The 25,710-nt window shown below is 41.7% G+C and overlaps 2 protein-coding genes across 2 annotated transcripts in view; one reads left to right on the top strand and one right to left on the bottom strand.

Annotated features, from left to right (window-relative positions):
* Window positions 1–18,875, bottom strand: part of chad (chondroadherin) — a 23,455-nt gene extending 4,580 nt beyond the window's left edge. Inside the window, exons 1-3 of the mRNA XM_020529719.2 lie at window positions 18,072–18,875; window positions 5,521–5,684; window positions 1,881–2,023 (exon numbers count right to left, since the gene is read on the bottom strand). Of these exons, the coding sequence (XP_020385308.1) occupies window positions 1,885–2,023; window positions 5,521–5,684; window positions 18,072–18,842 (1,074 nt within the window). The 5' untranslated portion in view covers window positions 18,843–18,875 and the 3' untranslated portion in view covers window positions 1,881–1,884. The remainder of the gene's footprint in view (window positions 1–1,880; window positions 2,024–5,520; window positions 5,685–18,071) is intronic.
* Window positions 1–25,710, top strand: part of acsf2 (acyl-CoA synthetase family member 2) — a 115,487-nt gene that overhangs the window by 51,725 nt on the left and 38,052 nt on the right. The gene's annotated exons all lie outside the window — the stretch shown is intronic.

The following is a 25,710-nucleotide window of genomic DNA, read 5'->3' as shown; positions in this document are numbered from 1 at the left end:
CTCACCTTTCCTGGCCCCATCCCCGCCTCTTCGACCTGTTTGTTTCCTCTCCACCTATCCTCTCCTCTATCCCTCTTCTATCCGCCTCCCACTCTCTCCCTATTTATTTCAAAACCCCCTTCCCCTCCCCCTTTTCTGATGAAGGGTCTAGGCCCGAAACGTCAGCCTCTCTGCTCCTATGATGCTGCTTGGCCTGCTGTGTTCATCCAGCCCTGCACCTTGTTGTCTCCAGTCTCCACACTGGCTGAGCCATACCCCATCCAGACCCAATCCAGTCTCCAGATACAGGTTTGTCACTTCCAGAGCTCGAAGGAATAGAACTGCAAGATTGCAAATATCGGAATGGTGGCTCACTATTTTCCTCCTACTTCCTTGATTGAACAAAGACCAAAATCCGTTTGGAATAAGCATTTCTACCTGCCTGACATTATAATAGCTCCTTTTCTGACAACCGGATATCCAAAAATGTTTACAGCCAATGAAATACTTCTGAAGTGCAATGATTGTGGCAATGGATGGAAAGCAGCAGCCAATTTGTGCACAGCAAGCTCCCACAAACAGTGATCTGATATTGATTTAGTGTAAATATTTTATTTAGGTTCAGAAAACAGTCTGCTGTTTTTTGATAGAGAACTGTGGAATCATTCATATCAACTTCAGACGGTGCTTAGGACCTTTATTGAGTTTCCTCAGCTGAAAGACACACCTCCAACAATGCAGCATTCCCTCAGAACTGCACTGGAGTGATGGCCTAGAATGTTGTGCTCTGGTCCTGGAGTGAGACTTGAAGTCACAACCGTCTGATGCAGAGGCAACAGTGCTACCAATTGAGACACGACTATAACAGCATAAGAGGATATTCTGTCCCCAATTGTCCATGTTTTAACTTAACAAACATGATGGCCCTTGCTGGACCCCAAATAACTTTCCAAATCTAGTTGTACGTTTTAATGACACAAAAATTGGCTGGGTAGTTTGATTGGTGGAAAAGTGGCAAATGGAATTACATCTCAAAGTGTGAGGTTATGCATTTGGGGAGGGAAAACACAGCACGTGCATGTCCACAAGTTCGTGAAGGTGACAGGGCAAGTAGATAAGATGATAGAGAAGGCATATGGGATGTTTCATTCATTAAGCAAGGTCCTGAATACAAAAGCAGGAATGTAATGCTAAGGTGCAAGATACTGGTCAGGCTACAGCAGAAATTATCCGTACTGTGCTGGACACCACACTACAGAAAGGATTCAATCACTCTGGTGAGGGTACAGAGAAGATTCATGAGAATGTTGCCAGGGCTTAAAAATTGCAGTCATGTGGAAAGACTGGATAAGTTAGGGTTGTTTCCTTAGGAGGGAGAAAGTTGAGGGTTTACTAAATCAAGGCATCCAAAATAATGAAGGGCTTGGATACCACGGACAGGAAAGGCCTGGTTGCCCAAGTGGAGAAGACAACTGCCAGGGTAACAGATTTAAGGTGATTGGTAGAAGGATTAGAAAGGGTAGGAAGAAAACTGTTTTCACCAAGAAGATGGTGGGTATTTGGAATTAACTGCTCAGTTTTGTTGGTTGAGTTGGAAATATCAATTCATTTGAAAGAAACCTGGATCTACACCTGAAGCACTGCAACCTACAGGCTATGGACCAGGTGCTGGAAACTGGGATTAGAATTGGTGGCGATCTTCTTCAGCTGGCATAAACACAATAGGCTGAATGGCCTCTTTCTGTGATGTAACATTTCTAAGATTCTATGGTTCTAGTTACAGTATCCATTACACCACCCTGTTTGAGATCAACTAACTCAGAGTAAAGGTGAAGCTTTCCTGTGCAATAAGGTTTTATAAAGCATCCATTCTAATGGTGTTGACCCAGTCTCTCACATACCTGCTCAGAGTGCATTCTTCTTGTTGCGCTTTGCACGTCTTGGACAAGTTCTGAAGGCAGAGGTTTCCCGGATCTGCTGACCACGGTATTGACTTGGAGAAGCACAGACGCCATCTGGACGAATCCTGCTGGTATCCATCCATCTAGGTATGGAGAACGGGGACAGCAATCTATTATCCATGACTTATTCTCTTATGAAAGGATAGTGGACTAAGCAAGGATGGCCTAGTAGGTCAGCCTGGGATATGCACGTTAGAGGAAAGCTATTTTCTCTTGAGCACAGGGAGCACCCTTCCTCAAAAATCATCCTAGACAGCGAAAAGGAGCTAATTTGTTGACTTGCAAAGTTAGATTTCTTCACTGCAGGAGCTTGGCCACAATGTCACCTGAAACAGCCAGAAACACTCCCATTTCCATTGTCTCCAGAGAATCAAAAAAAAAGTCCTTCTGGCTCTTAATGCTTCAAACATAATCTTAAGGACAGGGTAGACAAATGACCTGGCTCTGTTATTAATACACGTGGATATTACAGCTTTGGAAATCAGTTGTTCATGTGCACACATGTATTAAATATGTGTGCGGAGTGAGTGTTGTTGTGATTATATTTTGGGTGTTGTGAAAAGAAAACATTTATGCTTTCTTTTGATTTTAAACTTCAAGGAAGCCTGTTCTGTGTCTGGTCCATAAAGTCACAGCACTCAAGGAGTTAACATCCTCATCTTAAAAATAGTCTTGTTAAGGTCAGCTGAGAGATGAGAACAGATGCAACACATCTATCTCTGTCAATGCCAAATTACTGAACAAACCTTGTGTAATTTCCCCACCATTTTGAATAAGCTTCTCTCAGTGTTTGGTCCCTGTTAGATTATATTTTTCGAATGCATTGATTAGGCCTAACTTCCCTTCATCCCTTTGAAATTAGGTTATGTGCCATTTTCTTCTTCAGACATCTTTTGCTTTAGTTTCAATGTGAACATAGTTAGGTTCTGGGACAAATTTTCCAGCTTTTACATAACTCACGCTGCTTTATTATCCTGAACTGTATTGAATGATGCATCTCTCCTATTATGTATGTAACATAACGTGAGTGTATTTCAAGAATCACTCCACATTTTACACTCAAATAATTCTCACAATTTCACCTCAGTGTAATCATCATATTCAGTAGTTAAAGCAGTGTTGCATGAATACTGTTGTTTTGAGTAGAACTCTGAGGTGATAGATTGGCAAAGCAAACACGAATAAGGAAAATCCCAAGGCGTTTTATACATCTATAAGGAGCAAGAGGGTAGCTAGGGAAAGGGTAGGTCCACTCAAGGACAAAGGAGGAAATTCATGCATGGAGCCAGAGGAAGTGGATGAGGCCTGTACGAATACTTGAAGAATGAATTAGCTTTATTGTCACATGTACTCAGATGAGTACAGTGAAAACTTCACAAGTTGCTACTTAGAGCGCCTTCTTACATACAAGGTACCTTGGTACAGATTCTTCGGTACAATATACTTTACATTGGTATTCGCAAAGGAGAAGGACATGGTGGATGCTGAATCTCAGGAGGATTATTTTTACATTCTAGGGCATGTCATTATAAAAACGGAGGTAGTTTGGTGTGTTTTGAAAAGCATTAAGGTAGACATGTCCCCAGGGTCTAATGGGATCTATCCCAGAATGCTGAGGGAGGCTAGGGCCTTGTATGAAATCTTTATATCCTCTTTAGTCACAGGAGAGGTCCCAGAGGACTGGAGAATAGCCAATGTTGTTCCTTTGTTTAAGAAGGGTAACAGGGATAATCCAGGAAATTACAGGCCAGTAAACCTGTGTCAGTGGTATTGAAATTATTGGAGAAGAATCTTAGGGATAGGATTTACTCACATTTGGAAAAATATGGACTTATTAGTGACAGGCAGCATGGCTTTCTGCAGGGAAGGTCATATCTCACAAACTTGCTTGAGTTTTTTGAGGAAGCGACAAAGATGATTGATGAGGATAGGGTGGCAGATGTTGTCTATATGGGTTTTAGCAAGGCCTTTGACAAAATCCTTCCTGGCAGGCTGATGCAAAAGTTGAAATCATATGGGATCCATAGTGAGCTGGTAAGATGGATACAAAACTGGCTTACTCATAGAAGACAGAGAGTATAGTGGAGGGTAGTTTTCTGACTGGAGAACTGTGACCAGTGGTGTTCCACAGGGATCAGTGCTGGGACCTCTATTGTTTAAGGAGAATGTAGGTGGTTTGATTGGAAGTTTGCATATGGCACAAAGATAGTGTAGAGCTGTGGACAGTGATGAGGGTTGCCAGAGAATACAGTAGGGATATGGACAGGCTGGAGACTTCGGTGAAGAAATGGCAGGTGGAGTTTAATCCAGACAAATGCAAGCTGATATATTTTGGGAGATTTAATGCAGGAGAGCATTTACAGTAAATGGCAAAAGCCTCAGTGGCATCAACATACAGAAGGATCTAGGCACTCAGGTCCACAGTTCTCTGAAAGTGGCAACACAAATGGATAATGTTGTCAAGAAGGCATTTGGCATGCTTGCCTTCATCAGTCAGGGGATAGGGTATAAAAATTGCCAAGTCATATTGCAGCTATATAGAAGTGTAGTAGGCCATATTTGGAATATTGCACACAGTGCCAGAAGAATGTGGAAGCTTTAGAGAAGTTTACGGAAACAGTTTACCAGGATATTGCCTGTTTGGATGGTATCAGCTTTGAGAAGAGACTGGACAAATTTCGTTTGTTTTCACTTGAATGTCGACAACATTATGAGAGGCATGGATAGAATGGATAGTCAGAGTTTTTTTTCCAGGGTAGAACTGTCAATTACTAGGGGAAATAGGTTTAAAGAAAAAGTGGGTAAAGGAGATGTGAGAGCCTAGTTTTTTTACACAAAAGTTGGTAAGTGCCTGGAATGCACTGCCAGAGGAGGTGGCTGAGGCAGATACAATAGCAACGGTTAAGAGGTATTGTGACAGACACATGAATAGGCAAGGAATGGAGGGATACAGACCGTGTAGAAGCAAAAGGTTTTTAGTTTAAAAAGGCATTGTGAGTTGGCGCATCCTTGGTGGGCTGATGTGCCTGTTCCTGTGCTCTACTGTTCTTTTTCTCTTTGTTCTTAATGTAAAACCAAAACTGAAATGGTAGCATTCTGTAAGAAAGTAACTGACTGGAAGAGTGGCGAATGCCAGAAAACTGTGCAAGTTGGCAGAAGCATTATAAATGGTGAAGTCTTGTAGCATTTATTGTCTCAGGTGTGGTCAAGCTAATTTGATTAAAATTTATGGCACTGACTACGGAGAAACTTGGGGACTATGTGAGTTGTTTCTACAAATTAAGGCTTAAACGACTGAGGGCTTAACTGCGGATTTGAAGACATGAAAAATCTAAGAAAATGAAGTGTCCAAAGACTTGGATGTAAGATGGTAGTAATGGGGAAGGCAAGTGATTATATTTAATGCAGACCGGTTAATAAAGCTTCTCAGATAAAATTGGCATCTGAGAGGAACAACAATTACCATCTGGTCACCTTTGGTCCTGTATGGTCACAAATGTGTAAAAATATAGAAATCTGGACACTGACTCAAAGGTTAATTTTAAAAGGGATTTAGGGCTGGACTCAGTAAATGCTGTACCTTCGTACTGCAGCCAGTGAGCAGGAACAATGCCAGGGATTGTTGGAGAGAGTCATGTTCTTCATTTTGGTCAAGACAAGATTTGAAGGTAGAGATTCCAATTTGTTGTCATTCAGATGAAGGGCTGAAAGGCCGGTGACGCCATTGAATGCTCCATCTGAAAACTAAGCACAACAGTTTAGTTCGACTTCATTAAATTCACTTAATTATATCTTCACAGATGTGCGTATTGCGTAGAATAGTTTAAAAAAATGCAACTAACCAACAGAACTGTTTAAAATCTAAAACTGCTGGTATCTCCAGAGAAATGGCAATCAACCTACTCCAGTCACATATGTAAGCTTTCTATTTAAACATCAGTATAATGCTGACAGACTGTTGGAATGATTAATGCTGACGTGGTGAAGTATTGTCAGACAGCACTGTAATGTTTGATAGTTATGGGAATGGCATCTGTGATGTATTAGTTAAGATTAAATTTAAATTATTAAAGGTCATAGAAGACCTAAGCTGCAGCGGTGGCACTGGCTAAGGAAGATCTACCCACCACATATTCAGAATTCATACTCAGGGGCAGCGGTGGGGGCGAATAGGAAAGCGTTATGGTAGGAGAACTAATAGTTAGTTGAAGGCCCAACTAGTGTTGCACCTGAGGACTAGTCTCAGTTTGCCACAAATACAGAGTGGCAGGACATAAGCACGTGCCTGATTACCCACAAACTGTGAGCTCCCAATTATAGTAATGTCATTTCACAGTGTACCAATACCAAGCAAAGTCCAGCTATCTCAAGAAGAACAGAGAGGAAATAAAGGACCAATAATCCCATTCAGATGTTCAATTTGAATAAGACCATTTAATTTCCTTTGAGGATTCTGGGAATGCGCCACCTTTCTAGCCACCTTTGAGAGTGGGAATCCCATCTAGGTCCAAAGGCCATGAGTGGAGGCACAGAGACAGATGGAGCAGTAAGTCAACTGAGGACATATGAGCAGGACACAAGACTACAAATATTCTGATGCCTGATTCTGAAAACCACTGAACACCAGGATGCTCTTGCTCTTCAACCTAATCAAATATCACATTAACAGGAGCTCTTGAATGGATTGTAGAATTGGAATTTACTTACTGCCAGTAAGTGTAGGAATTCCTAATATGAAGTAAATCTTCACTAAGTAGACTCTGCCATGTCATTCCTGCTATCCCATTGGACACCAAAAGGATGGAGCACAGTGATGTTCGCTACCAGTTCTGACAACTATCATCAGTACAGAAACACAAGCAAAACTAAATGAAATTTCTCAAATGTTCACGGTGTGTAATATTTATTATTAAAAACAAACCTCAATGTTTAATCGGTGATTAGAAGTTTTGATCTACATTTCTCATGAAGCAGCTTAACCTTTTGTTTTTGCCAAATTGCTAGGGGAAATACTTAGTTTGGAGATTTGAAGGGATTGTGGAAGTGCAGAGATCTCTGCTTCCATGAATTAGACTGGAGCAGGAAGGAGGCAGGATAACCAATGGTACCAGTTAGTGTATTTTAGATTATATTTATTTCCCATTCCTCATTTCTCTCAGTTGCCTGTAGATCAGGCCAGGTGGGTGGATGGTGACATTATTTCTCATAAATGACATTGTTGAACTGTTGGGTTTCTATAACAATTTGGCAATTTTTATTATTTCCTACTCCAGATGATTGGACTCATTCAAGTCCTTTTTGCAACTTGCTAGAATGTCTTTTGATCACTGAGTTGCAAGTACAAGGCCATAACCTTGAGATTACCCATTAAAGAAGTCATTAAAGGAGGAAAATTGGGCGTGCATTAATTTTGACCTTTATTTATTGATCTTGGTGAGGTTTTAATTGAAGCTCACAGCTAATACTAATCCATGTAAACCTGCAGACAGCCAGCTTTATCTCCAGTCAGTGCTGTCTGAGTCCATTTGAATCAGGTCTGCTATTTACAATCAATTTGTCTGCATGTCTGAAGAAGAAATCGGGTCAGGCATCAACTCCATCACTTTGGCAAGAGTGGATGTTGAGTGAAAATGATGTTCTGTGGAACCCTGTGTAAATAAAATGTCTGCCAGTATCCCCAGTCTAATCTTGGACTAAACTTGGCCATGTTGGCGAGGGTATCTGAGAATACCCACAACAATTCAATTATCCCCCAGAATCTTCAGTTAAGATAAAATGAAACTATATCAGTGGTTGATTGTGCTGATAGGTGGAATAAAATTCAGCAACTAAAGAGTTAATCCTAAGACCTCAGTAACTCCTCTGTCTTCAATTTTCAGTTTGGCAAAACCTGAACCTGAAAACCTGAAAACAATTTTCTCGACTGTTTTCAGTCTTGGCTGTAACTACTGCTTGTGATCACTGGCTATATTATAGCAATAAAGCTATAAAACTTGCCCTTTAGTGTGAAGCCACAGACATTGCAGCAGTTGTCGGTTGTTTGGAGAAGATTTCTTCACAGCTAGATGAGTGGAATTTTCCACTGAAATTCTATCTTGGATGCCTGCTGTTGTTCAAAGTCGAAGGGCATGAGGATGCATCTTTATTCAAAAGTTAATTAAGCTCCTTCAATAAATGGTATATCTTTTGAATGTTTTTAACAGTGGCCTGTGTCTGGAACTGGCAGAGAGGGGGAAATACAAGGTCAAACCCTAATTGTACTGAGTTGCCCATCTGCTGCTGTGTCACATACAGTCCCCTGGCCCCAGTGATTGGTTCAAATGTTATGAGCTGGTTTCCTACTTAGTACCATGGAAGGGTGTGCCTCACAAAGGCACAGGAGGGCAGGAAAATGGGTGCAACAAAAGGAAGAAAATAAGGATTAAAATTTCAATGTTAGGTGATTTCACCAGGTCAGCAGCAACACCTATAATTAACCTCCATAAGTTTGACTTAATACAACAGGAAAGTGTCCAAGTCTCTATTTTAATTGCTGTTCTGAGCTTGAGGAATGCTAAACTGACATAATCCTTTTTATTTATTCAAATTTTGTTGGGATTTGAACACACATTTACCCAAAACATCAAACTTGCTTATAGTGAAGTGACATGATCACTATACAATTGCCTCTCCAGGTTGAGAATGGAAGGGGATTTGAATAAATCATGGTTTATTTTCCATCTAGTTTCCTATGTGTCGCATTGAGGAGAAAATCTGAGCACAAATGAGTGGGAGAAATAAAAACAAATGGAGGAAGGAATACGTTTTGATAACTTCATTTCATTTCAGACAAATTATCAGCCCCTGACACCTGTAAAAAGGGTTGGTCTTCTTTCCCCTCTCTGTTCTGTATGTGTGAAGATGAAAGGGAATTGACTGCTTTAGTGAAGATCTGGAGGTGGACCTTCAAAGGTCACTGTGTTGTTCAGCTGCTACCTTATAAATTAGTTAGACAGCATTTGGTGACAGCTTGAACCTAATGTGATATATATTTCTGTAGGACTTTTACTGTTCAGAGCTTTAATGTGTTTAGTATTTTGAGTCATACTGCTGTATTTACACCAATGCACAACTGAAACCAAGTTTTTTTTCATAGAATCTCCACATTGTGGAAACAGACCCCTCAGCCCAACAAGTCCACACCAACCTCTGGAGCATCCCACCCAGACCCATCCCCCCACAACCCACCTGAGCACTACAGGCAATTTAGCATGGCCAATCTGCCTAAATTGCACAGGAGGAAACTGGAGCACCCGGAGGAAACCCACGCAAACATGGGGAGAATGTGCAAACTTCCCACAGACAGTTGCCCAAGGGTGGAATTGAACCCGGGTCCCTAGTGCTGTGAGGCAGCAGTGCTAACCACTGAGCCACTGTGCCACCACAAAGTTTCTTTGAGGCAAACGTGGCAGGATAAGTACATTTGTAGATTTCTGAGTACAACTACTTTCCCTGAGGTAGGTATGTGGCTCTTGAGTGTCAGGGCATATCCACATGCCACTGGAACTCCACATTCTATTTCTGGGGATCAAACTTCCTCTGTTTTCCACTCAAGTTTTAGCCTGGGCCATAAGGGATCCAGTTTCCGTATGTCACTACACAGAGGCACAGCTGAAGACTTGCTGATGGAGAGGTTGTCCACTGACAGGGAGAGACTTACACATTCGGCTGTCTTTTTCATATTGCTGCCATCCAGCAGTGTGAAATGAAAATGAGAAGAACACTGGTACACAAAAACAGAAAGCAAGCTATCTTTCTTCACTACACACTCAACACATCACATTGATCTGTTGGATATATATATAACTGTCATAAAAATTCAGTATATAATTTCAGTTGGACAGACATCCTGGTCAGTACAGGGATAGATCCTACAATATCAGTGTTATTAGCCTCACATTGTAACTTTCTGAGCTAACTGGAGAACTGCCTTACAGATGGAAGTTAAAGCTAATGGAGAAAACCCCAAGAATATGAAACAGCGTAGAAAGGCAGACTCATGTCTAATTATATCATCATTCCTGGCAACTCCTGCTATCAATTCAGAACAAACAAACATTATTTAAGACTCAACTGGGGAGGCTAAATTTATGACCAGTCCAGGGTCTCCATAAATTTTATACCCTGAAGAGGACATTGTAGTTTTGTTGCAATAACACAAAGTGGGAGGCAGTAGTTACAAATGATAAGCCCAACCTTACAGAACGGGTGCTATGGTTCCAGATCGTGAAAGGAACTATCATGTCATCAACTACCACCATCCCATTAGGTGAGAAGCCCCCGACCTATAATATGCTGACCTGTCATGGTTGATCAGCTTCAATGAGTATTTGGAGCTTTGAGGCTGTGCTCGATAAGTGGACGGAATTCATCACACCAGCAAACAAACAAACAATCAAAAAGAAAAAGGAGATGCCAACTCTTTGATTGACAAGCTGGAACGTCAGGACCATGTGCAGACAGGATTGACAGATGACTTGCAGTTGGTTGATAACGCACGCAAGGCATCTGTGATCGACATGGAACTTGATAGGCTGAACATGGAAATAGCATCCCTACAAGAGACGGGCTCTCCGAGAGTGAATCACTGAAAGAAAAACATTACACATTACATTAAAACATTACATCTGGCAGCAGAAGTGTTTAGAGGAAATGCATGAGCAAGATGTAGGCTTTGCTTTAAGGAACTCACTGCACTCAATGATAGACCCCTCCAACAATAGTTAAGAATAAGTTCTCTCCAACTGCTTCAACTCAAATGGGGCAGCTCACTTCATGAGTATATGAGCTTCAAAGCTGTGATCCACTACAAAAGTGAAAGACAAGTTCTATGACAAGCTTGACATTGCTATCAGCAGGATCCTTCTATCAAAACATCTTTACAAGTTGGAGGATTTCAATGCAATAATGAGCAAGGACCATCACATATGACCCTTCTGCCTCAGAGATCATGGCCTGGGAAAGCTAAATAAGAATGGTTAGAAACTTTTCTTAAGCTTTTCAATTATCATAAGCTTTGTGTAACTAACATCTTTCAGAAGAAACCACAAAGTGTCCTGGAAATGTTCAAATCAGGACATTGGCACCAACTGGGGCTGATCATCACCAGATGTCAATTTCTGAACATTATTCTCAAGACACAGAGCTCTCACAATGTTGACTGTGATAGAGATCAACTCCGAGTGTGAATTGGGCTTTGAACAACATATTTTAAATGTTTCCATTCAAAACAGAAATTCCCTGATATCAGCAAGAGCAATATTATCTATCTGGATACAAACCAACAGTTCATTGACTTTTGTTATTAATATGTATATTAACACAAGTCTCTGTTCCTTAATGACAGAAAGAATATGTACATGCGCGGTGCCAATTTCACCTCAACAAAATACGTGACAGCCATTTGCTGGCCCACTTCTTAGGGTAATGCCCTGATCAGAGTTACACTGTCTGCTTTAAAATCATGGCACAATCTGACCTGTAATGGTCATTAATCATCAACTGCTGCATTCTCGATGGCAATCTCTCCACCAATCACATCCACTTGCCAACCAATCAGCACTCTGTTTTCACAGAGTATAAATGTTGGTTTTGCCCTTGAATTGGTATTTCTTGGAAATTGTCTCAACAAAATGTATCTTTTTTCATCATCACTCAAAACTGAATGCACTAAGAGCCACTCAGACCAAAGTCTAACAGACTGCCAGGTTGTTTGCCAATGGCCCCTAGTGATAACTCAACCAGGATATCTAGATATCCTTTGACAAGGGAATTGTCAGAGACATGTATGAAGAGATCAAAATGGCAACAGATTCATCAGCAAAGACAATGGCTGATTGAAACCAAACACAGGAAATGCCATCATGAACTGCTGTAAACAGTTCAAGACATGATGGAACACTACTTTGAACTGTACTGTATGGAGAACACTGTGATTATGGAACGCTTGCCTATAAAGCAAAATTAGTTATCCATATGGAAGAGTTTAGCAAAACTGTTGACTCACTTATGATGTACAAAGCTCTAGGTATTGATGCTATATTACCTGAACTCATCAAGCACAGGAAACCATATTTCTGTGGCATCAGTGGAAACTTCACTGTCTCTGCTGGAGGGATGTGGGTGGGAGGGAGGTGGGAAGGAAAAGCAATTGCAGCAATTGCAATGCCTCTTTGAGCATTGCCCTGTTGAGATTTGTGGGAAAAGATATTTGTCCACGTTGCTGTTGTCAGAGTACAGGTCCTGGCTGAATGTATCTGCCTGAATCCCAGCATGGTTTCAGAACCGTAAAATCTACAATTGACAAAAACTCCTTCTCCCGGTAACTTTAAGAATAATGCTGTAAACAAAGGCGATCACTGTGAATTGCCTTCATTAATCTCACCAAAGCATTTGAACCTGTGAGCAGAGATGATCTATTATTGATGGAGAAAATTGGGTGCCTGCTGAAGCTGCTCAGTGTGATGTCTTCTCTCCATGTCAACTTGATTGATAAGGTCAGCTAATGACAGGATGACGTTGGAATCCTTTGAAATCTGCACTGCAGTTAAACCAGGATTCTATTCTGGCACCAATAATCCTTGGCATAATCTTCTCTTTAGTGCTGTCATTTGCTTTCAGGTCATTGGCAAAGAGTATCTACCTACACACCAGGACTGATGGAAAGCTTGTCATTCTTGCTCACTTGAGATTCAAAGGTGTGGCTAGTTCTCATCAGAGAATTACTGTACACTGGAGATGCCAAACTAACATTCTGTACTGAGGACCAACTTTTGCAGCAAAGGGGTAAACTCTTCAACACTTGTGAAGAGTTTGGTTTGAACTTCAATATCAGGAACACGATGCTGCCATACTGCTATATTGACAATGTGACACATGAAGTTGCTATTAACTTCACATCTCTAAGCTCCACTATCACCAGCAATTCGTGGCTTGGTGCTGAATCAGCAAACACATCACAGAAGCTCCAGCTGTTACGTCCAAGCTGAGTAACAGAGTGTGGACAACAACAATCTAACTTAGAATGCTAAACTGTGAGCCCACCAAACCTGCATATCAGCACACTCCTCCATAATGTGACAACATTAGCTAGGCAGGAGAAAAAGCTGAGCAGTTTCCACCTTCACATTCTCAACATTTCTGGGCAGGACAAGGTCACCAACTCAGAGGTTCTGGAGCATGGTAATTCCATAAGCGTCCACTAATTGCTAAGCCAGCAATGTCTGCACTGGTTCAGTCACATTCATCGGATGGATGGCAATCATATATCTAAAGGCCTTCTGTGTGGTGAACTGGTCACTGAGTCATGACCACCTGGGTGTCCAAACCTTCTCTACAAGGACACCTGCAAGTGAGATATCAAAATGTTGGACATTGATACAAACAACTGGGAGACAATCACTGATAGCTGTGACTTCGGGAGGCTGACTGTTTGGAAGGTCATTAGAAGAAGTGAGCAGAAACAAAACACTTATTGGATGACAAAAGGGTTCAGTGAAAACAGTGGCCAATGAATTGTGAATCTTCTCAATCCAGGTCTTCCTTTGCTATATCAGAATGGGGCTCCTGAGCCACACCAGGTGATACTTAACATAGAGTTGACTATCATGGTGCAAACTGTTTTATAAGGCAAAAGGCATTTGAGTCTGAGTTTTCTGTTTTTATAGTCTTTGTGCTCACTTACTGAAATGAGTTGAAAATACTGGGTAGACAAAAGCAGAGGTCGTTCTTTACCTCTGTATGTGGACTTAATTGAGTCTGAATGTAATCTGGAACAGCATTAATTCTATTCACAGTGTGAATTGTGTTTGTATGCTCAAATAAATCCAGAATACTTCAAATAAACTCCATGACTGTGCCTGGCAGAACATATCTACCTCAGCATGGAGAAACACGCCTGAATGTCGCCTTTCTTTCAGGAACACACACCAGTCAATGGTCTACTTATTACAAACCCCAGTAGACACTAGTGAAGCTGCACAGAGCTGGGTTTGTTTCATATGTTTAAAGGAGCATTATAATCCATTCAGTCTTCTGAAAGATTTGGATTTGGAGAAATGTTTATTTATTTGTTTAGTTTGAAACATTTATGATAAATTAGGAGAAAAACTTTGGCAGTTCACGGTAAAATAGTATGCTAATCCTTTGTGGCCAGACTGGTGGATATCAATGGACTCTTCAGAGTGCAATGTTGATACCTCTCAGTGTCCTCAGTCAGGTGGAAGTGAAGAATTCCAGAACATTATTTTAAAGAAGAGGGTATGTTTCCGTCTTCTGGTCAACAACGATCCCTTAAACAACATGACTAAAACCAGAGATTATAGGAACTGCCGATGCTGGAGTCTGAGATAACAAGGTGTGGAGCTGGATGAACACAGCAGGCCAGGCAGCATCAGAGGAGCAGGAAAGCTGATGTTTCGGGTCTGGACCCTTCTTCAGAAAAATGAAGAAGGCTCCAGATCTAAAATGTCAGCTTTCATAACTAAAACCAGATTGTCCACTTGTTATCATAGTTCTGTTTACGGGAGTTTCTTGTATACAGTTGGATTTCATGTTTCCTAACTTACAGCTGTGACTACAATTCAAAGCATTTTATTGAGTGTAAACCATTTTGGGGTTTGCTGAGATTATGAAAGGCACTACATAAATTCAAAAATTCTTTTTCTTCAAAATCTCCTTTTTAAGGTCACTGTTCTTCCCTGTTCCAAAGGGACTGACTCCAGCTAGGTTCAGCTTTATAAAGCCTCCAGAAACCTACAAAGCAAACAATTTTGTACAAAAGCTCACATTGCATTAGCAGACTGTTTGACTGTGATCTGAAGTACAGCTTAATACCATCCTTTCTACTCATGAACATGGGCACCAAGGGGCAATTGATGGTAAGCATGTGTAGGAGGCCTGATGGGTGATTATTTGCCTTTACACATCCTGGGCCACTGAAGCCAATTCAGTGCATCAATATTGTTATTTGAAACACACTAATTCAGTGCAGACCTGGCACTAAACTTCGAAGAAACTAGTCATCGTGGCTTTGCATCGCGCATTTACCAAAAACCATTGGACAACTACATTGATGATTCTGAAAACTGAACTGTCAGTTTACCAGGAAGTTTTAAAGAATTCTTTGCAAGAAGGCCAATCTATAGCACACTACATTCTAAGGTATTAATCACACTTGATAAAAGCAATTGTGATAGAATACAATTTGTAGAACACTGGTTGCAGGGAAATGTTCTTTCATTTGCAGGATGAGGGTGTCACTGTCCAGGCCAGCATTTATTACCCATCTCTAATTGCTCAGAGGGCAGTTAAGAGTCAACCACATTGCTGTGGGTCTGGAATCATATGCAGGCCAGACCTGGTAAGGATGGCAGTTTCCTTCCTTAAAGAGCATTAATGAACCAGATGGGTTTTTCCAACAAATTGACAATGGCTTCATTGTCCTCATTAGACTCTTCATTCCTGATTATTTTTTATTGATTTCAAATTCCATCATCTGCCATGGTGAGATTTGAACCTGGGTCCCCAGAACATTATATGCATTTCTGGATTAACAATCCAGCAATAATACCACTAGGCCATTGCCTCCTCCCCAACTAGTGGTAATCAGGAGGAAGCCCTAAAACTATCCCTATCCTCAATGATGGAAGACTCAGCAGGTCAGTGCAAAAGAAAAGGCTGGAGGATCTGAGTGGATGATCCATTTCAGTCTCCTCCTGAGATCCACACAATCACAGCTCCCAGTCTTCAGGCACCTTGATTCATTCCACATTATATCATTGAGTGGCTGAAGGTGCTGGATACAGCAAAGGCTATGGGCCCTGACCAGATGTGAGTTGTAAGACTTGAGCTCTAGACATAGTTACAGTATTGATATCTATCCAACAAGTAGAAATTGCCCAGGTATGACCTGTCTGTAAAAAGCAGGACAAATCCAATCCAGCGAATTACTGTTTCATTACTCTATTCTCAATTATCTGCAAAATAATGGAAGGTGTCACTGAAAGTGCATCAAAGAAGTATGTGATGAAGTGTGGCATCAGGAGCCCAAGCAAGGTGGAAATAAATGTCGAATCAGAGGAAAATTCTCCCCTGATTAGAGTCAGGCATAACACAAAGGCAGATAGTTTGGTTGTTGGAGACTAATCATCTTAGGTCCAGGACATCACTGCAGTAGTTCCACAGAACAGACTCCTAGGCCCACCATTTTCAGCTGTTCATCAATGGCCTTCCATCTGACATAAGGTCAGAAGTGATGGTATTTGCTGATGATAGTATAGTGATCAGTATCATTTGCAACTCCTCAGATATTGAATCAATCTATGTCTGCATGCACCAGGAACTGATCTGCACTCAGGCATGGACTGAGAAGTGGTAACCTTTGTGCCATACAAGTATCTCCAACATGGGATAATCAAACCATTTCCCCATGACATCCCAACAGCATTGCCATTGCTGAATCCCCTACTATCAACATTCTGGGACTTACCATGAGCAGAAATGGAGCGGGACCAAGCATATAAATATTGTGGCAACAAAAACAGGTCAGAGACTGATAATTCTTCAGCAAGTAACACTACTTGTCTTCCCAAAGCCTGTCCACCATGTACAAGGCACAAGTCAGGAGAATGATTGAATACTCTCCAATTGTCTGGATGAGTGCAGCTTCAAAAGCACTTAAGAAATTCCATATCACCCAGGACAAAACAGGCCCTTGAGTGATATTCATTCACCACCTTAAACATTCACTCCCTTCGCTAGTGACACGCTGTGGCAGCAGTGTATACCATCTACAAGATGCACTGCAGCAACTTACCAAGGCTCCTTGAACAAAACCTTTCAAACCTCTGACATCTTAAAATAAAAAGGCACCAAATATATGGGAAACCCTCTCCTATAAGTTTCTGTTCAATTCACTCACCAGCCTGACTTGGAACAATATCACCATTTCTTCACTATCACTGGATCAAAAATCTGGAGCTCCCTCCCTCACAAAACTGTGAGTGCACCTACACCAGATGGCAACTCATCACCAACTTCTCAAACGCAAGTGGTGATAGACAATAAATACTGGCCTTGCTAGAGATGCTCACATCCCAGAAACAAAAACAAAAATGTTGCTGCTACAAACTTAAGACTGTTTAATTTTCTATCCAGCCACTAATATTGCAAATTGAGAAGCTTTGCATGCCAAAACACAGCACAGAGATACCACAAACTGTGGACTAAACAAATATCACCTGAAAGGAATATTAAGGTTCTAGTCCAAACTCCTTCCTCTTCAGTCCTTGACTAGCCCAGAGGTATAAACAGTTACCAAGTCGCTTGGAGTGATTGATTATTCAGTCTACAATCTCCTGTCCTGTCTGGAAAGAGTGGATAGCAAGAAATTATACTCATTCATGAAAGGAGCAAGAACACTGGGGCACAGATTTAAAATAGTTTGCAAAAGCAAAATGAGAAGAAATATTTTGGTGCAACAAGTGGTTATGGTCTGGAGTGCACTGCCTGAGAGTATAGTGGAGGCAGCTTCAATCGTATCATTCAACAGGATATTAGACTGTTTGCTGAAAAGGAAGAAAGTGGGGAGTCACCCAGAGAAGGAGGGGGAATGGCACTGAGTGAATTACTCAAGCAGAGATCCTGAACAGACAGGAGGGGCTGAATGGCCTCTTTCTGCAATGTGATAATTTTGTGTTTTCCCTTTTGCCTTAGCAATTCTTTTGGATTGATGGGGGACATACCTTAATAAATGAGTTGGGAGATGTCCCACCCGTTTCTTATTTGTTGTTCTATGGAGTGGTGCGGGGATTGCAGCCAGAGCCTCTGCCAGTCTCACTGTTTCACTGTTCGGTCGCTCGCTGCCCAGCACTCAATACTGTCAAATCACTGATAATCCATTCATCTCAGTGAGTGGATTTAATCAGCGTGATTCCTCAAACCCCTTACACGGCAGCCTCACTAAGTGAGACTAAGAAGACTTTATTCTTGATAATCAGAAGCTGGCGCTGAATCAGGCCAAACGGGATGTCCCTCGAACTGCACTTATCCCTGAGTACAGTGCTAGCGGCCCAACCAGCTAAACCATCTTACCCTCTCCAGCCCCATGTTGTTCAGCCACATGCGCTCGACGTATCTCCCAAACGAGCGGAATGCGTTGTCAGGGATGGTCCTGATGGAGTTGTAGGAGAGTTTCAGTTCCTCGACCACCCGGAGCTTGCTGAGGGCCGCCGCCGGGAAGCTGTTCAGCTTGTTCTTGTCCAGATGAAGAGTCGCCAAGTTCTCAACATCATCCAGGGCGCCGGGCAGGATGGTGGTCATGTCATTACCGCTGAGATGGAGCCACCGCAGTTCCTTAGCGCCAGCGAAGCTACCGGCTTTGATCTGGTGCATCCTGTTGTTGGAGAGCTGCAGCAGGAACAAGCTCTTGAGCGGGCTCAGCAGACCCTTGGCGAGCTCACTGATTCGGTTGTTGTCCATGTAGAGGTAGGTCAATTGTGAGAGGTCCTGGAAGGCGCCTGGCCTGATGGTGTTAATCTCATTGTTGGACAAGTACAGATAGACGAGCTTCTTGAGTCCGCGGAAAGCGTTAGGGGAGATCTCTCGTATGCGACAATCCTGGAGGTGGAGTGAAACGAGGCCCTTCATTGAGCTGAAGCCGTTGGAAGGGAGGGTGGGGTAGTTGTTCTGCTGCAGACTCAGGAGACGGACCTTGTTGGGAACTCTTGGGATTTTCTTCAGCCCCCTGTTCTCACACACCACGTGGAGCAGGTCCCCCAGACAGTGGCAGCCACTGGGACAGCGGGGAGCGGCTGTCGCCAGGGCTAATAGCGGGGCCAGGAAGAGCCAGCTGAGGTGATGCATTGTCCAGCCTGGGGAGACACACACGCACACAGACACTGGGAGCAAGGACCTTGCAGCTCCGAGCTAACACGGCAACCCAGACAGCTGCTATTTATAACCTGCAAGCCTTAGCTCCAGGAGAGAACGTTTAGAGGCGGAGACTGCCTCCCAACTACTCACCATTTAACACCACAAAAACCAAAGGCAGCCGCTCTGCTTTCTGTGTGTGTGTAAATAAAGCTTAGTGTCGGAGGTTGAGGCGGACCAAACACAGCCGAATACTCTCAGTTCGATCCCTCTCCTGTGATGTGCCACAATCTCCATTTAGCTCCCAAATCCTGGAGAGCAGCAGCAGAAAGAGGGGAGCACAGAAGAGACTGGAATCGAAAAGCAAGCCACTAGAGATGCCGAGAATCTGAAATCAGAAGAGAAAATGCTGAAAATACTCAGCAAGTCTGGCAGCCTCTTGGTGAGAGAGAGAGTTCAGGTTCAAGGCGATGACCCTTGATCAGAACTCTGAAAGGTCACTAAACTGAAACATATTCCCTCTGTTTCTCTCCCTCCACATGGGAAGCTAACTCTTCTATCGTGCATGGCATACTTATCAAGCATAGACTCGCGGCCAGTGCAGAGAGCCTACATCCGTTAAGAAAGTTGAAATTTTAAGATCAGTAGCCTAGAGGTATGCTATGTGCTTCTGGAAGTGGCTTTTAATTTAAACAAAACACAACAAAAATGGGAAGAAAATTATTTTCTTTCTGGTTTCTCTGGTTTCTCTCTCTAAAATTTGAGAAAAAAAGACTCTGTCAGGGATTTGGCAGAGTTTCTGCACCAGCCTTCTGCTGCTGGAGCTGTGCCTGTCTTTCATATTTATGTAATCTGTGAAATGGCTTATAAATCCTCCAGATCTTAAAATGTGCTGAAAAAAGAGAGACAGCCGCAGCTTCCAAAACAGTTTGCAAGAAAGACCACATTTTACAGACAAAAAACCCACATTTTTGGGAAGTTAGCTCACACCTTATATAACTAATATGGAATTCAAGTTTTCCTTGAAATGTGCCTTCCCAAGTTTATTTTCATGTTACCGTTTTCAAAGGTTTATTTGAGATTTTCTCCTGTCTGTGTTCTCATGTGCCTCACTGCTTTTTCATTGGTATGATGGAATGTTGTCCATTAATTTGTCACTAAGGAAAGAGTCACAGAATGGTTGAGAACATATGAAATTGGAGGCACCCTATTCACTTGGATAGGGAATAGGTGGAGGTAGGAGACAGAGTGGAAGGTACTAGATATGTGCTTAAATGGACAGGATGTCACTGGTGGTGTCCTCGCAGATCTGTACTAGGGCTACAGTTATGTATTGCTTAGACAGAGGAACAGAGAGCTACACATCTACATTGCTGACAAACTCCAGGTTAGACAACACAATAAATCTTCTGTATAGGAGCAGAAGGTTGCAAGAAAGCGTTGATTTTACTGCGAAAAAAACAGTGTGGCATGAAGTTCCTATTAATACATTGCCTATATAAGGAATGCCTACTGTTTGTATTAGATTTGTATGATATTGATATAGTGGAAGAAACTCAATCTTATGCTGACATTAGTTAATTTCTATGTAAAACTGTATTTATGAACATGTTATTAGGCTGGCATGGCCTGCAGCACAGCAAGATTCCACAAAACAATTGTAAAGAAGAACCAGTTAATCTGACTTCAGTGGAGATGTCTAAGGGATAAATGTTAGGCAAACTCCACAACACCTCTTAAAATAGTGCCATGGGATTTGTAACAGCCATCTCAACAGGGCAGTGATATAACTACAGCATTTTGGCTATGATTTGTCATACCTGGGAGTATAACTTCACCAGGTTGAGAGATTGAGGATTTATACAGAGTGATCATAATTGCACCCTGTCCACTACGACCTTGGTACATAAAGGGCATTACTGAAACAAACTCTGAACAATGCATATTGTTATTAATGAATAGATTGATCAGCAACTTTTGATGAGGAAGAAATCTCACATGAAATTGTGAATAATTACAAGTTACTGATCAATTTCCATCTTTCCTCTGTTATCTTTGCAAAACTGCATCTCAGAAAACATTGCTAGCGGTGAAACACTGGCAATCAACTTCTCTGGTCCAAAAGCTGAACAAATGGAAATGACAAGTCTTATTCCCCTTCACACTATGAATTGTTTTAAGAGATCTAAAAAAAACCTTTCTTACTGTTCCTTTCTGTCATTCTTCTCTCTCTTTCAATCCTGTCATTCTTTCTCTCTATTTCTCGTTCTGCATGTGATTTTTTCTTCTCTGATCTTTCATCCTTCTATTTCTCAGTCCTAATAATTTCATCAGTTAATGAGATACTGTTTGTCCCATTTTGCACTTTGGTCCCAGGTATCCAGTTGTCACCACTGGACCGCTATCATCTCATTGTCAACAAATTGTGAGCAAAAATATTTTAACCTAAAAATGCAGTTGTACCTGATTCTAATGGGGCATGTTGTGAGTTGCCCCATTCTACCAAAATCTGGCCTAAACTGTTGGGGGCTCTTCCAGTCAGGGATAAAATATGCAATGAATGAGTTAATGTTTTGCTGTGGGCTGTATTCCCAGTTGGACGACCTGTTTTGGACTTGAATATCTCCATTGTGTCACTGTTCTGGATGAACTTGGTCAGTAGCTACAATCTGCCATTCACTCACAATATTTCACATCTAAATATAAATGAGAACCAGCCTTTCAGTCAGAGTGTCCCACCAGTGCACCATACAATGTGAACTGAAAGTTATGTAATGCCTGTGGTTTGGATCACAGCTCACCTTTAAATTCAACACTGTGGGCAAATATTGCAGGTTATTTATTGGTACTGTGATTTATGTTGGAGAGATCACTGTCTGGGAAAATTGAAAACAAGGCCAAGTCCCCCAAAGCTAATTCAATAAACAGGTTGAAGTCAACCTTCACATTTTATTTGTAAATTCTTCAAACTCTCTAACTCTTTGAGAGATCTGCATTATCTAATTATAGCCTTTTAGATATTCCTAATTTTAATTGCTCTAATGTTGGTGGCTTGGCCTTTAGCTGTAAGCTTCATCCTTAATGCTGTCTACGTTTCTGTTCTTTAAATAGTCATTATAATCTATCTCCTTTACCAAAATTTTGGTCACCTTTTCTGATATCCCATAATGTAGCCAAGTGTCAAATTTGGTTTGATTATGCTACTTTGAGGCATTTTGGGTCATTTTACTACCTCAAATGATGCAAGTTAATGATTGATTATTAGACAGAAAAGGGATCCAAAGGTGTATCTCATCGATGGTTACTACTGCAGTCCAGTGACTGTAATTATGTTCGCTTTTCTGTAATTGTAATTCATTGTCATAACATTTCTGAACAATCTCAATAATGTTTTACAATGCTACAGCTCCTACATAAATATACATTAGAGCTGTTAATTGATGCAGGTTAAAAATATGTTAAATGTTATTTGTCTTTTTAAGGCCTTGGCAGATTAATTGAGAGGGTAAAACTGTGGTTGATGCAATTTTAAAGTGGGCAAGCATGGATCACCTGCTTTAGGCGTAAAAAAAAGATCAAAGTATTTTCTAAATGGTGCAAAAATGTTAAACTTTTAAGACACAAAAAGATTTTAGTAAGTACAAAAATTATGAAAAAGCAAATGGCCACATAATGGCCACATAAAATAAAAAGGCAACTGGAAGGTAGATCTCAAGGATTTTGGAATACAATGGGGTTGATGTTATTTTACAGGCTGCGCTTGGAGCTCTGGTTAAAGTTACTTGTTAGCTGCGCACAGAGATCTAGTTAAATTAGAAAAAATGGAAGTTTGGACACTTACATTGCAGAGAACGGACAGGTGTGATTTTTTTCACAGCTCAAAGGTCAAAAGTAGAGATATACGGTATTCACTTATTGTTTACGCAAAGTTGTGTAACTTCTGGAGAAGCTATATTTGATACTTCGGTGAGACAAGCTGACACTAGATACCTTTGGGTTGAAGAGTTGCCTAGCAACAGCCTTTTGGATTTTTAAGTTGTTTTTTATCACAGAATGGAGAAAGGACAGTTGCACTCAGACCTCCAGAAAGCCTACAAATAAAGACAGGTCTTTTACTTTCTCATCTGGTGTAAGTGAAAAAATAACTTGGCGAAGAAGAACTTCTAACAGAAGCAAAGACCTAAGTCCAACTGACTGCCTACCAAATTGAGGATTTTCTATTGCTCTGCAGTTAATGTGATCATTACCAAAAACTGAAAAATCTGTGAGAAATTACCTCATTCCACACTTGGACATTGATCCAGAGATTTTGATCCTTTTTGTCTATATTTTCCACCAATGATATTCTCCAAAGCAATCTATTTCCGCTATCCATTTTTATGAATGTATATCTTTGGATTAAAAGAGGGTTAGTTAAAGTTTTGCATTATCATAGTTAATTATCTGTTTTGTCACTTGTTAAAGGATTTCTTTTTACAATGGATGCTTTTTTGTTGGTTGAAGCTGGGGTGAGTTTTATTTTTGTCTAGATAGCAGTCAAAGTCAGGTAAGGTAACCATTTTAGTGATTCAATTGGTTAATTATACATTTGTGACACTCATAGAATCATGGGACTTGATTATAATTCACCACTTACGTTCAGACACATAGTTGATGTCGCTGCAGTGCCCTCTCACTACTGCTTCGCCACCACCAGCACCGGACACAGACAACGATGAAGTCCCTTTCGCCTTTGGGCCTACCTCGTTGACGTAGCCTCAGGGCTCCCTCTCCCCGGCAATGGGCTCGGTCTCCCCTCCCTGCTGGGCTCGCCCTCCCCTCTGCACTATGGTCGCTGCTCTCCCCATGAGTCTCACCGATGTTGATCGCTGGGAGGAGTCGACTTACACTACCACTGCTGCACATGCTTGGGAGGCCGGGCCCACTCTCACCCTACCGAAGATACTGAAAAAGGCTTTTAAAGAGAAAACAATGGAAAAAAGTAAACAAAAAAGAGCAAAAAAGTAAAAAAAAGAAACAAATAATATGAACGGAAAGGGATGAGTCCCCGACCAGGAACTCGAATGCAGTACTGGTACTCTGCTACCATCTTGAGTCAATCTTCATCCCCTGGCCTCCTGAAGTACTGGAAAAGGCCTCTGCACTTCGTGGTGCTGCCAGTTCTAGAGAGCTGCTGCCCTTCCAGAGAAAATTGTTGGTGAAGCCATTCATAGTCAGTGGGCTGCCTAATCCTAGTAGCCATCCCAGTTTCCAACGAATCTCCAGAGGGTGGGCAGGCTCACCAACACAACCATCAAATTCTAGTCAGTATTTTATATGTCCATCCTTAAGTCTCTCTCTTTTGTAAAAAAAATTAAGAACAAGGATCACTCCTTGTGCTTCTACACATATTAACCTTTTGGTCTCTAGTTACCTCTACTCTCTCCTGAATCATCCACATATGATTTATGAATATATAAAATACCTTGAATTAAATGCATTTGTACGACTCTGTTCTATCAATTCCTAATGGAGTGAGTTTCACATTCTCACACTCTTTGAGTAAAGAAGCTTCTTCTGAATTCACCATTGAATTTCTTAATAACTTCCTTATATAGATCATCTTCAGTTATGATGTGCTTTGCAAGAGGGACCATTCTGTCAATGTACATTCTATCAATAGCTTCCAGCAAAATGATACTGTCCTGAACTTATACTTAGATTATAAGCCACTGTCAGTTGATCAGAATCAGCAGTGCAGGGTCTGAAGAAGCAAAACTCTCTCATTGAGACAGTCCTTAGAAAAGAATAAAACTCCTGGAAGTGATGGCTTCCCAGCCAAGTTGTATTCAGCTGTGAGGGACTTGATTGGCCAGGACCTGCTGGAGGTGTATGACAGTATGCTTCTGGCAGGTGTATGTGTGAATCCAAGAGGAAAGGTATCATCATCATCATGTACAAGCAGAAGGGGGAAGAGGGAGGAAATTAAAAATTGGTGACCAGTTTCACTGTTGAATGCAGACTGTAAAATCCTGTCTAAGATCATCGCCAACCGGGGCAGGTCTGCTCAAGAATCAGTGATTTACCTCAACCAAACCTGTCCTGTACCAGGCAGGACGATCTCTGAGAACCTTGTGCTCCTCGGATACGATCGCCTACTTGCAGGACAGAGGGTGGATGCCTGCCTCATCAGCCTAGACTAGGAGGAGGCCTTTGACAGGATATTGCACACCCACGTGTGGGATGGTATTCTCCAAAACGGGCTTCAGGGAGGGAATCTGCAATTGGGTCTGAATGTTCTACACTAACATCAATAATGCAGTCTCAATTAATGGGTTGGAATCAGAAAGCTTCCTGATCAGTTCAGGAGTCAGGCAGGCTGTAAGACTCTCTCCTGCCTTGTTTGTGTGTTGTATTGAGTCTTTTACTGAGTCCATTAGGAAGAATGCAAGCCTGTGAGGGGTGGCTATGCTAGGCATCAGAGGTCTGCACGTCAAAATCTCCCTATACTTGGATTGTGTTGCCGTTTTCTGCTTGGATCCGCTGTCAGTGTGCAGACTCATGAGCATCTGTGACCAATTCAAATTGAAGATAAAGTAAATTGAGGCAAGAGCGAGGCCATATTCTTTGGGAACTGGACCAACCAATCCTTTATCCACTTCACTGTCAGGACAGATTACCTAAAGGTGCTGGGAATACGGTTTGGAGGGGCCAGGACGTATGCAACATATTGGTAGGAGTGTATCGCCGAAGTGAGGGAGAAACTGGGCTTTTTGGAGCATTCGAGACAACAAGGTGCAGGGCTGGATGAACACAGCAGGCCAAGCAGCATCATAGGAGCAGAGAGGCTGACGTTTCGGGCCTAGACCCTTCATCAGAAAAG

This window comes from Rhincodon typus, chromosome 23 (genome assembly GCF_021869965.1).
Source record: "Rhincodon typus isolate 14 chromosome 23, sRhiTyp1.1, whole genome shotgun sequence".
NCBI lineage: Eukaryota > Metazoa > Chordata > Chondrichthyes > Orectolobiformes > Rhincodontidae > Rhincodon > Rhincodon typus.
Note: the sequence above shows the minus strand (reverse complement) of the source record. Positions and strands in the feature narration are given on the sequence as shown.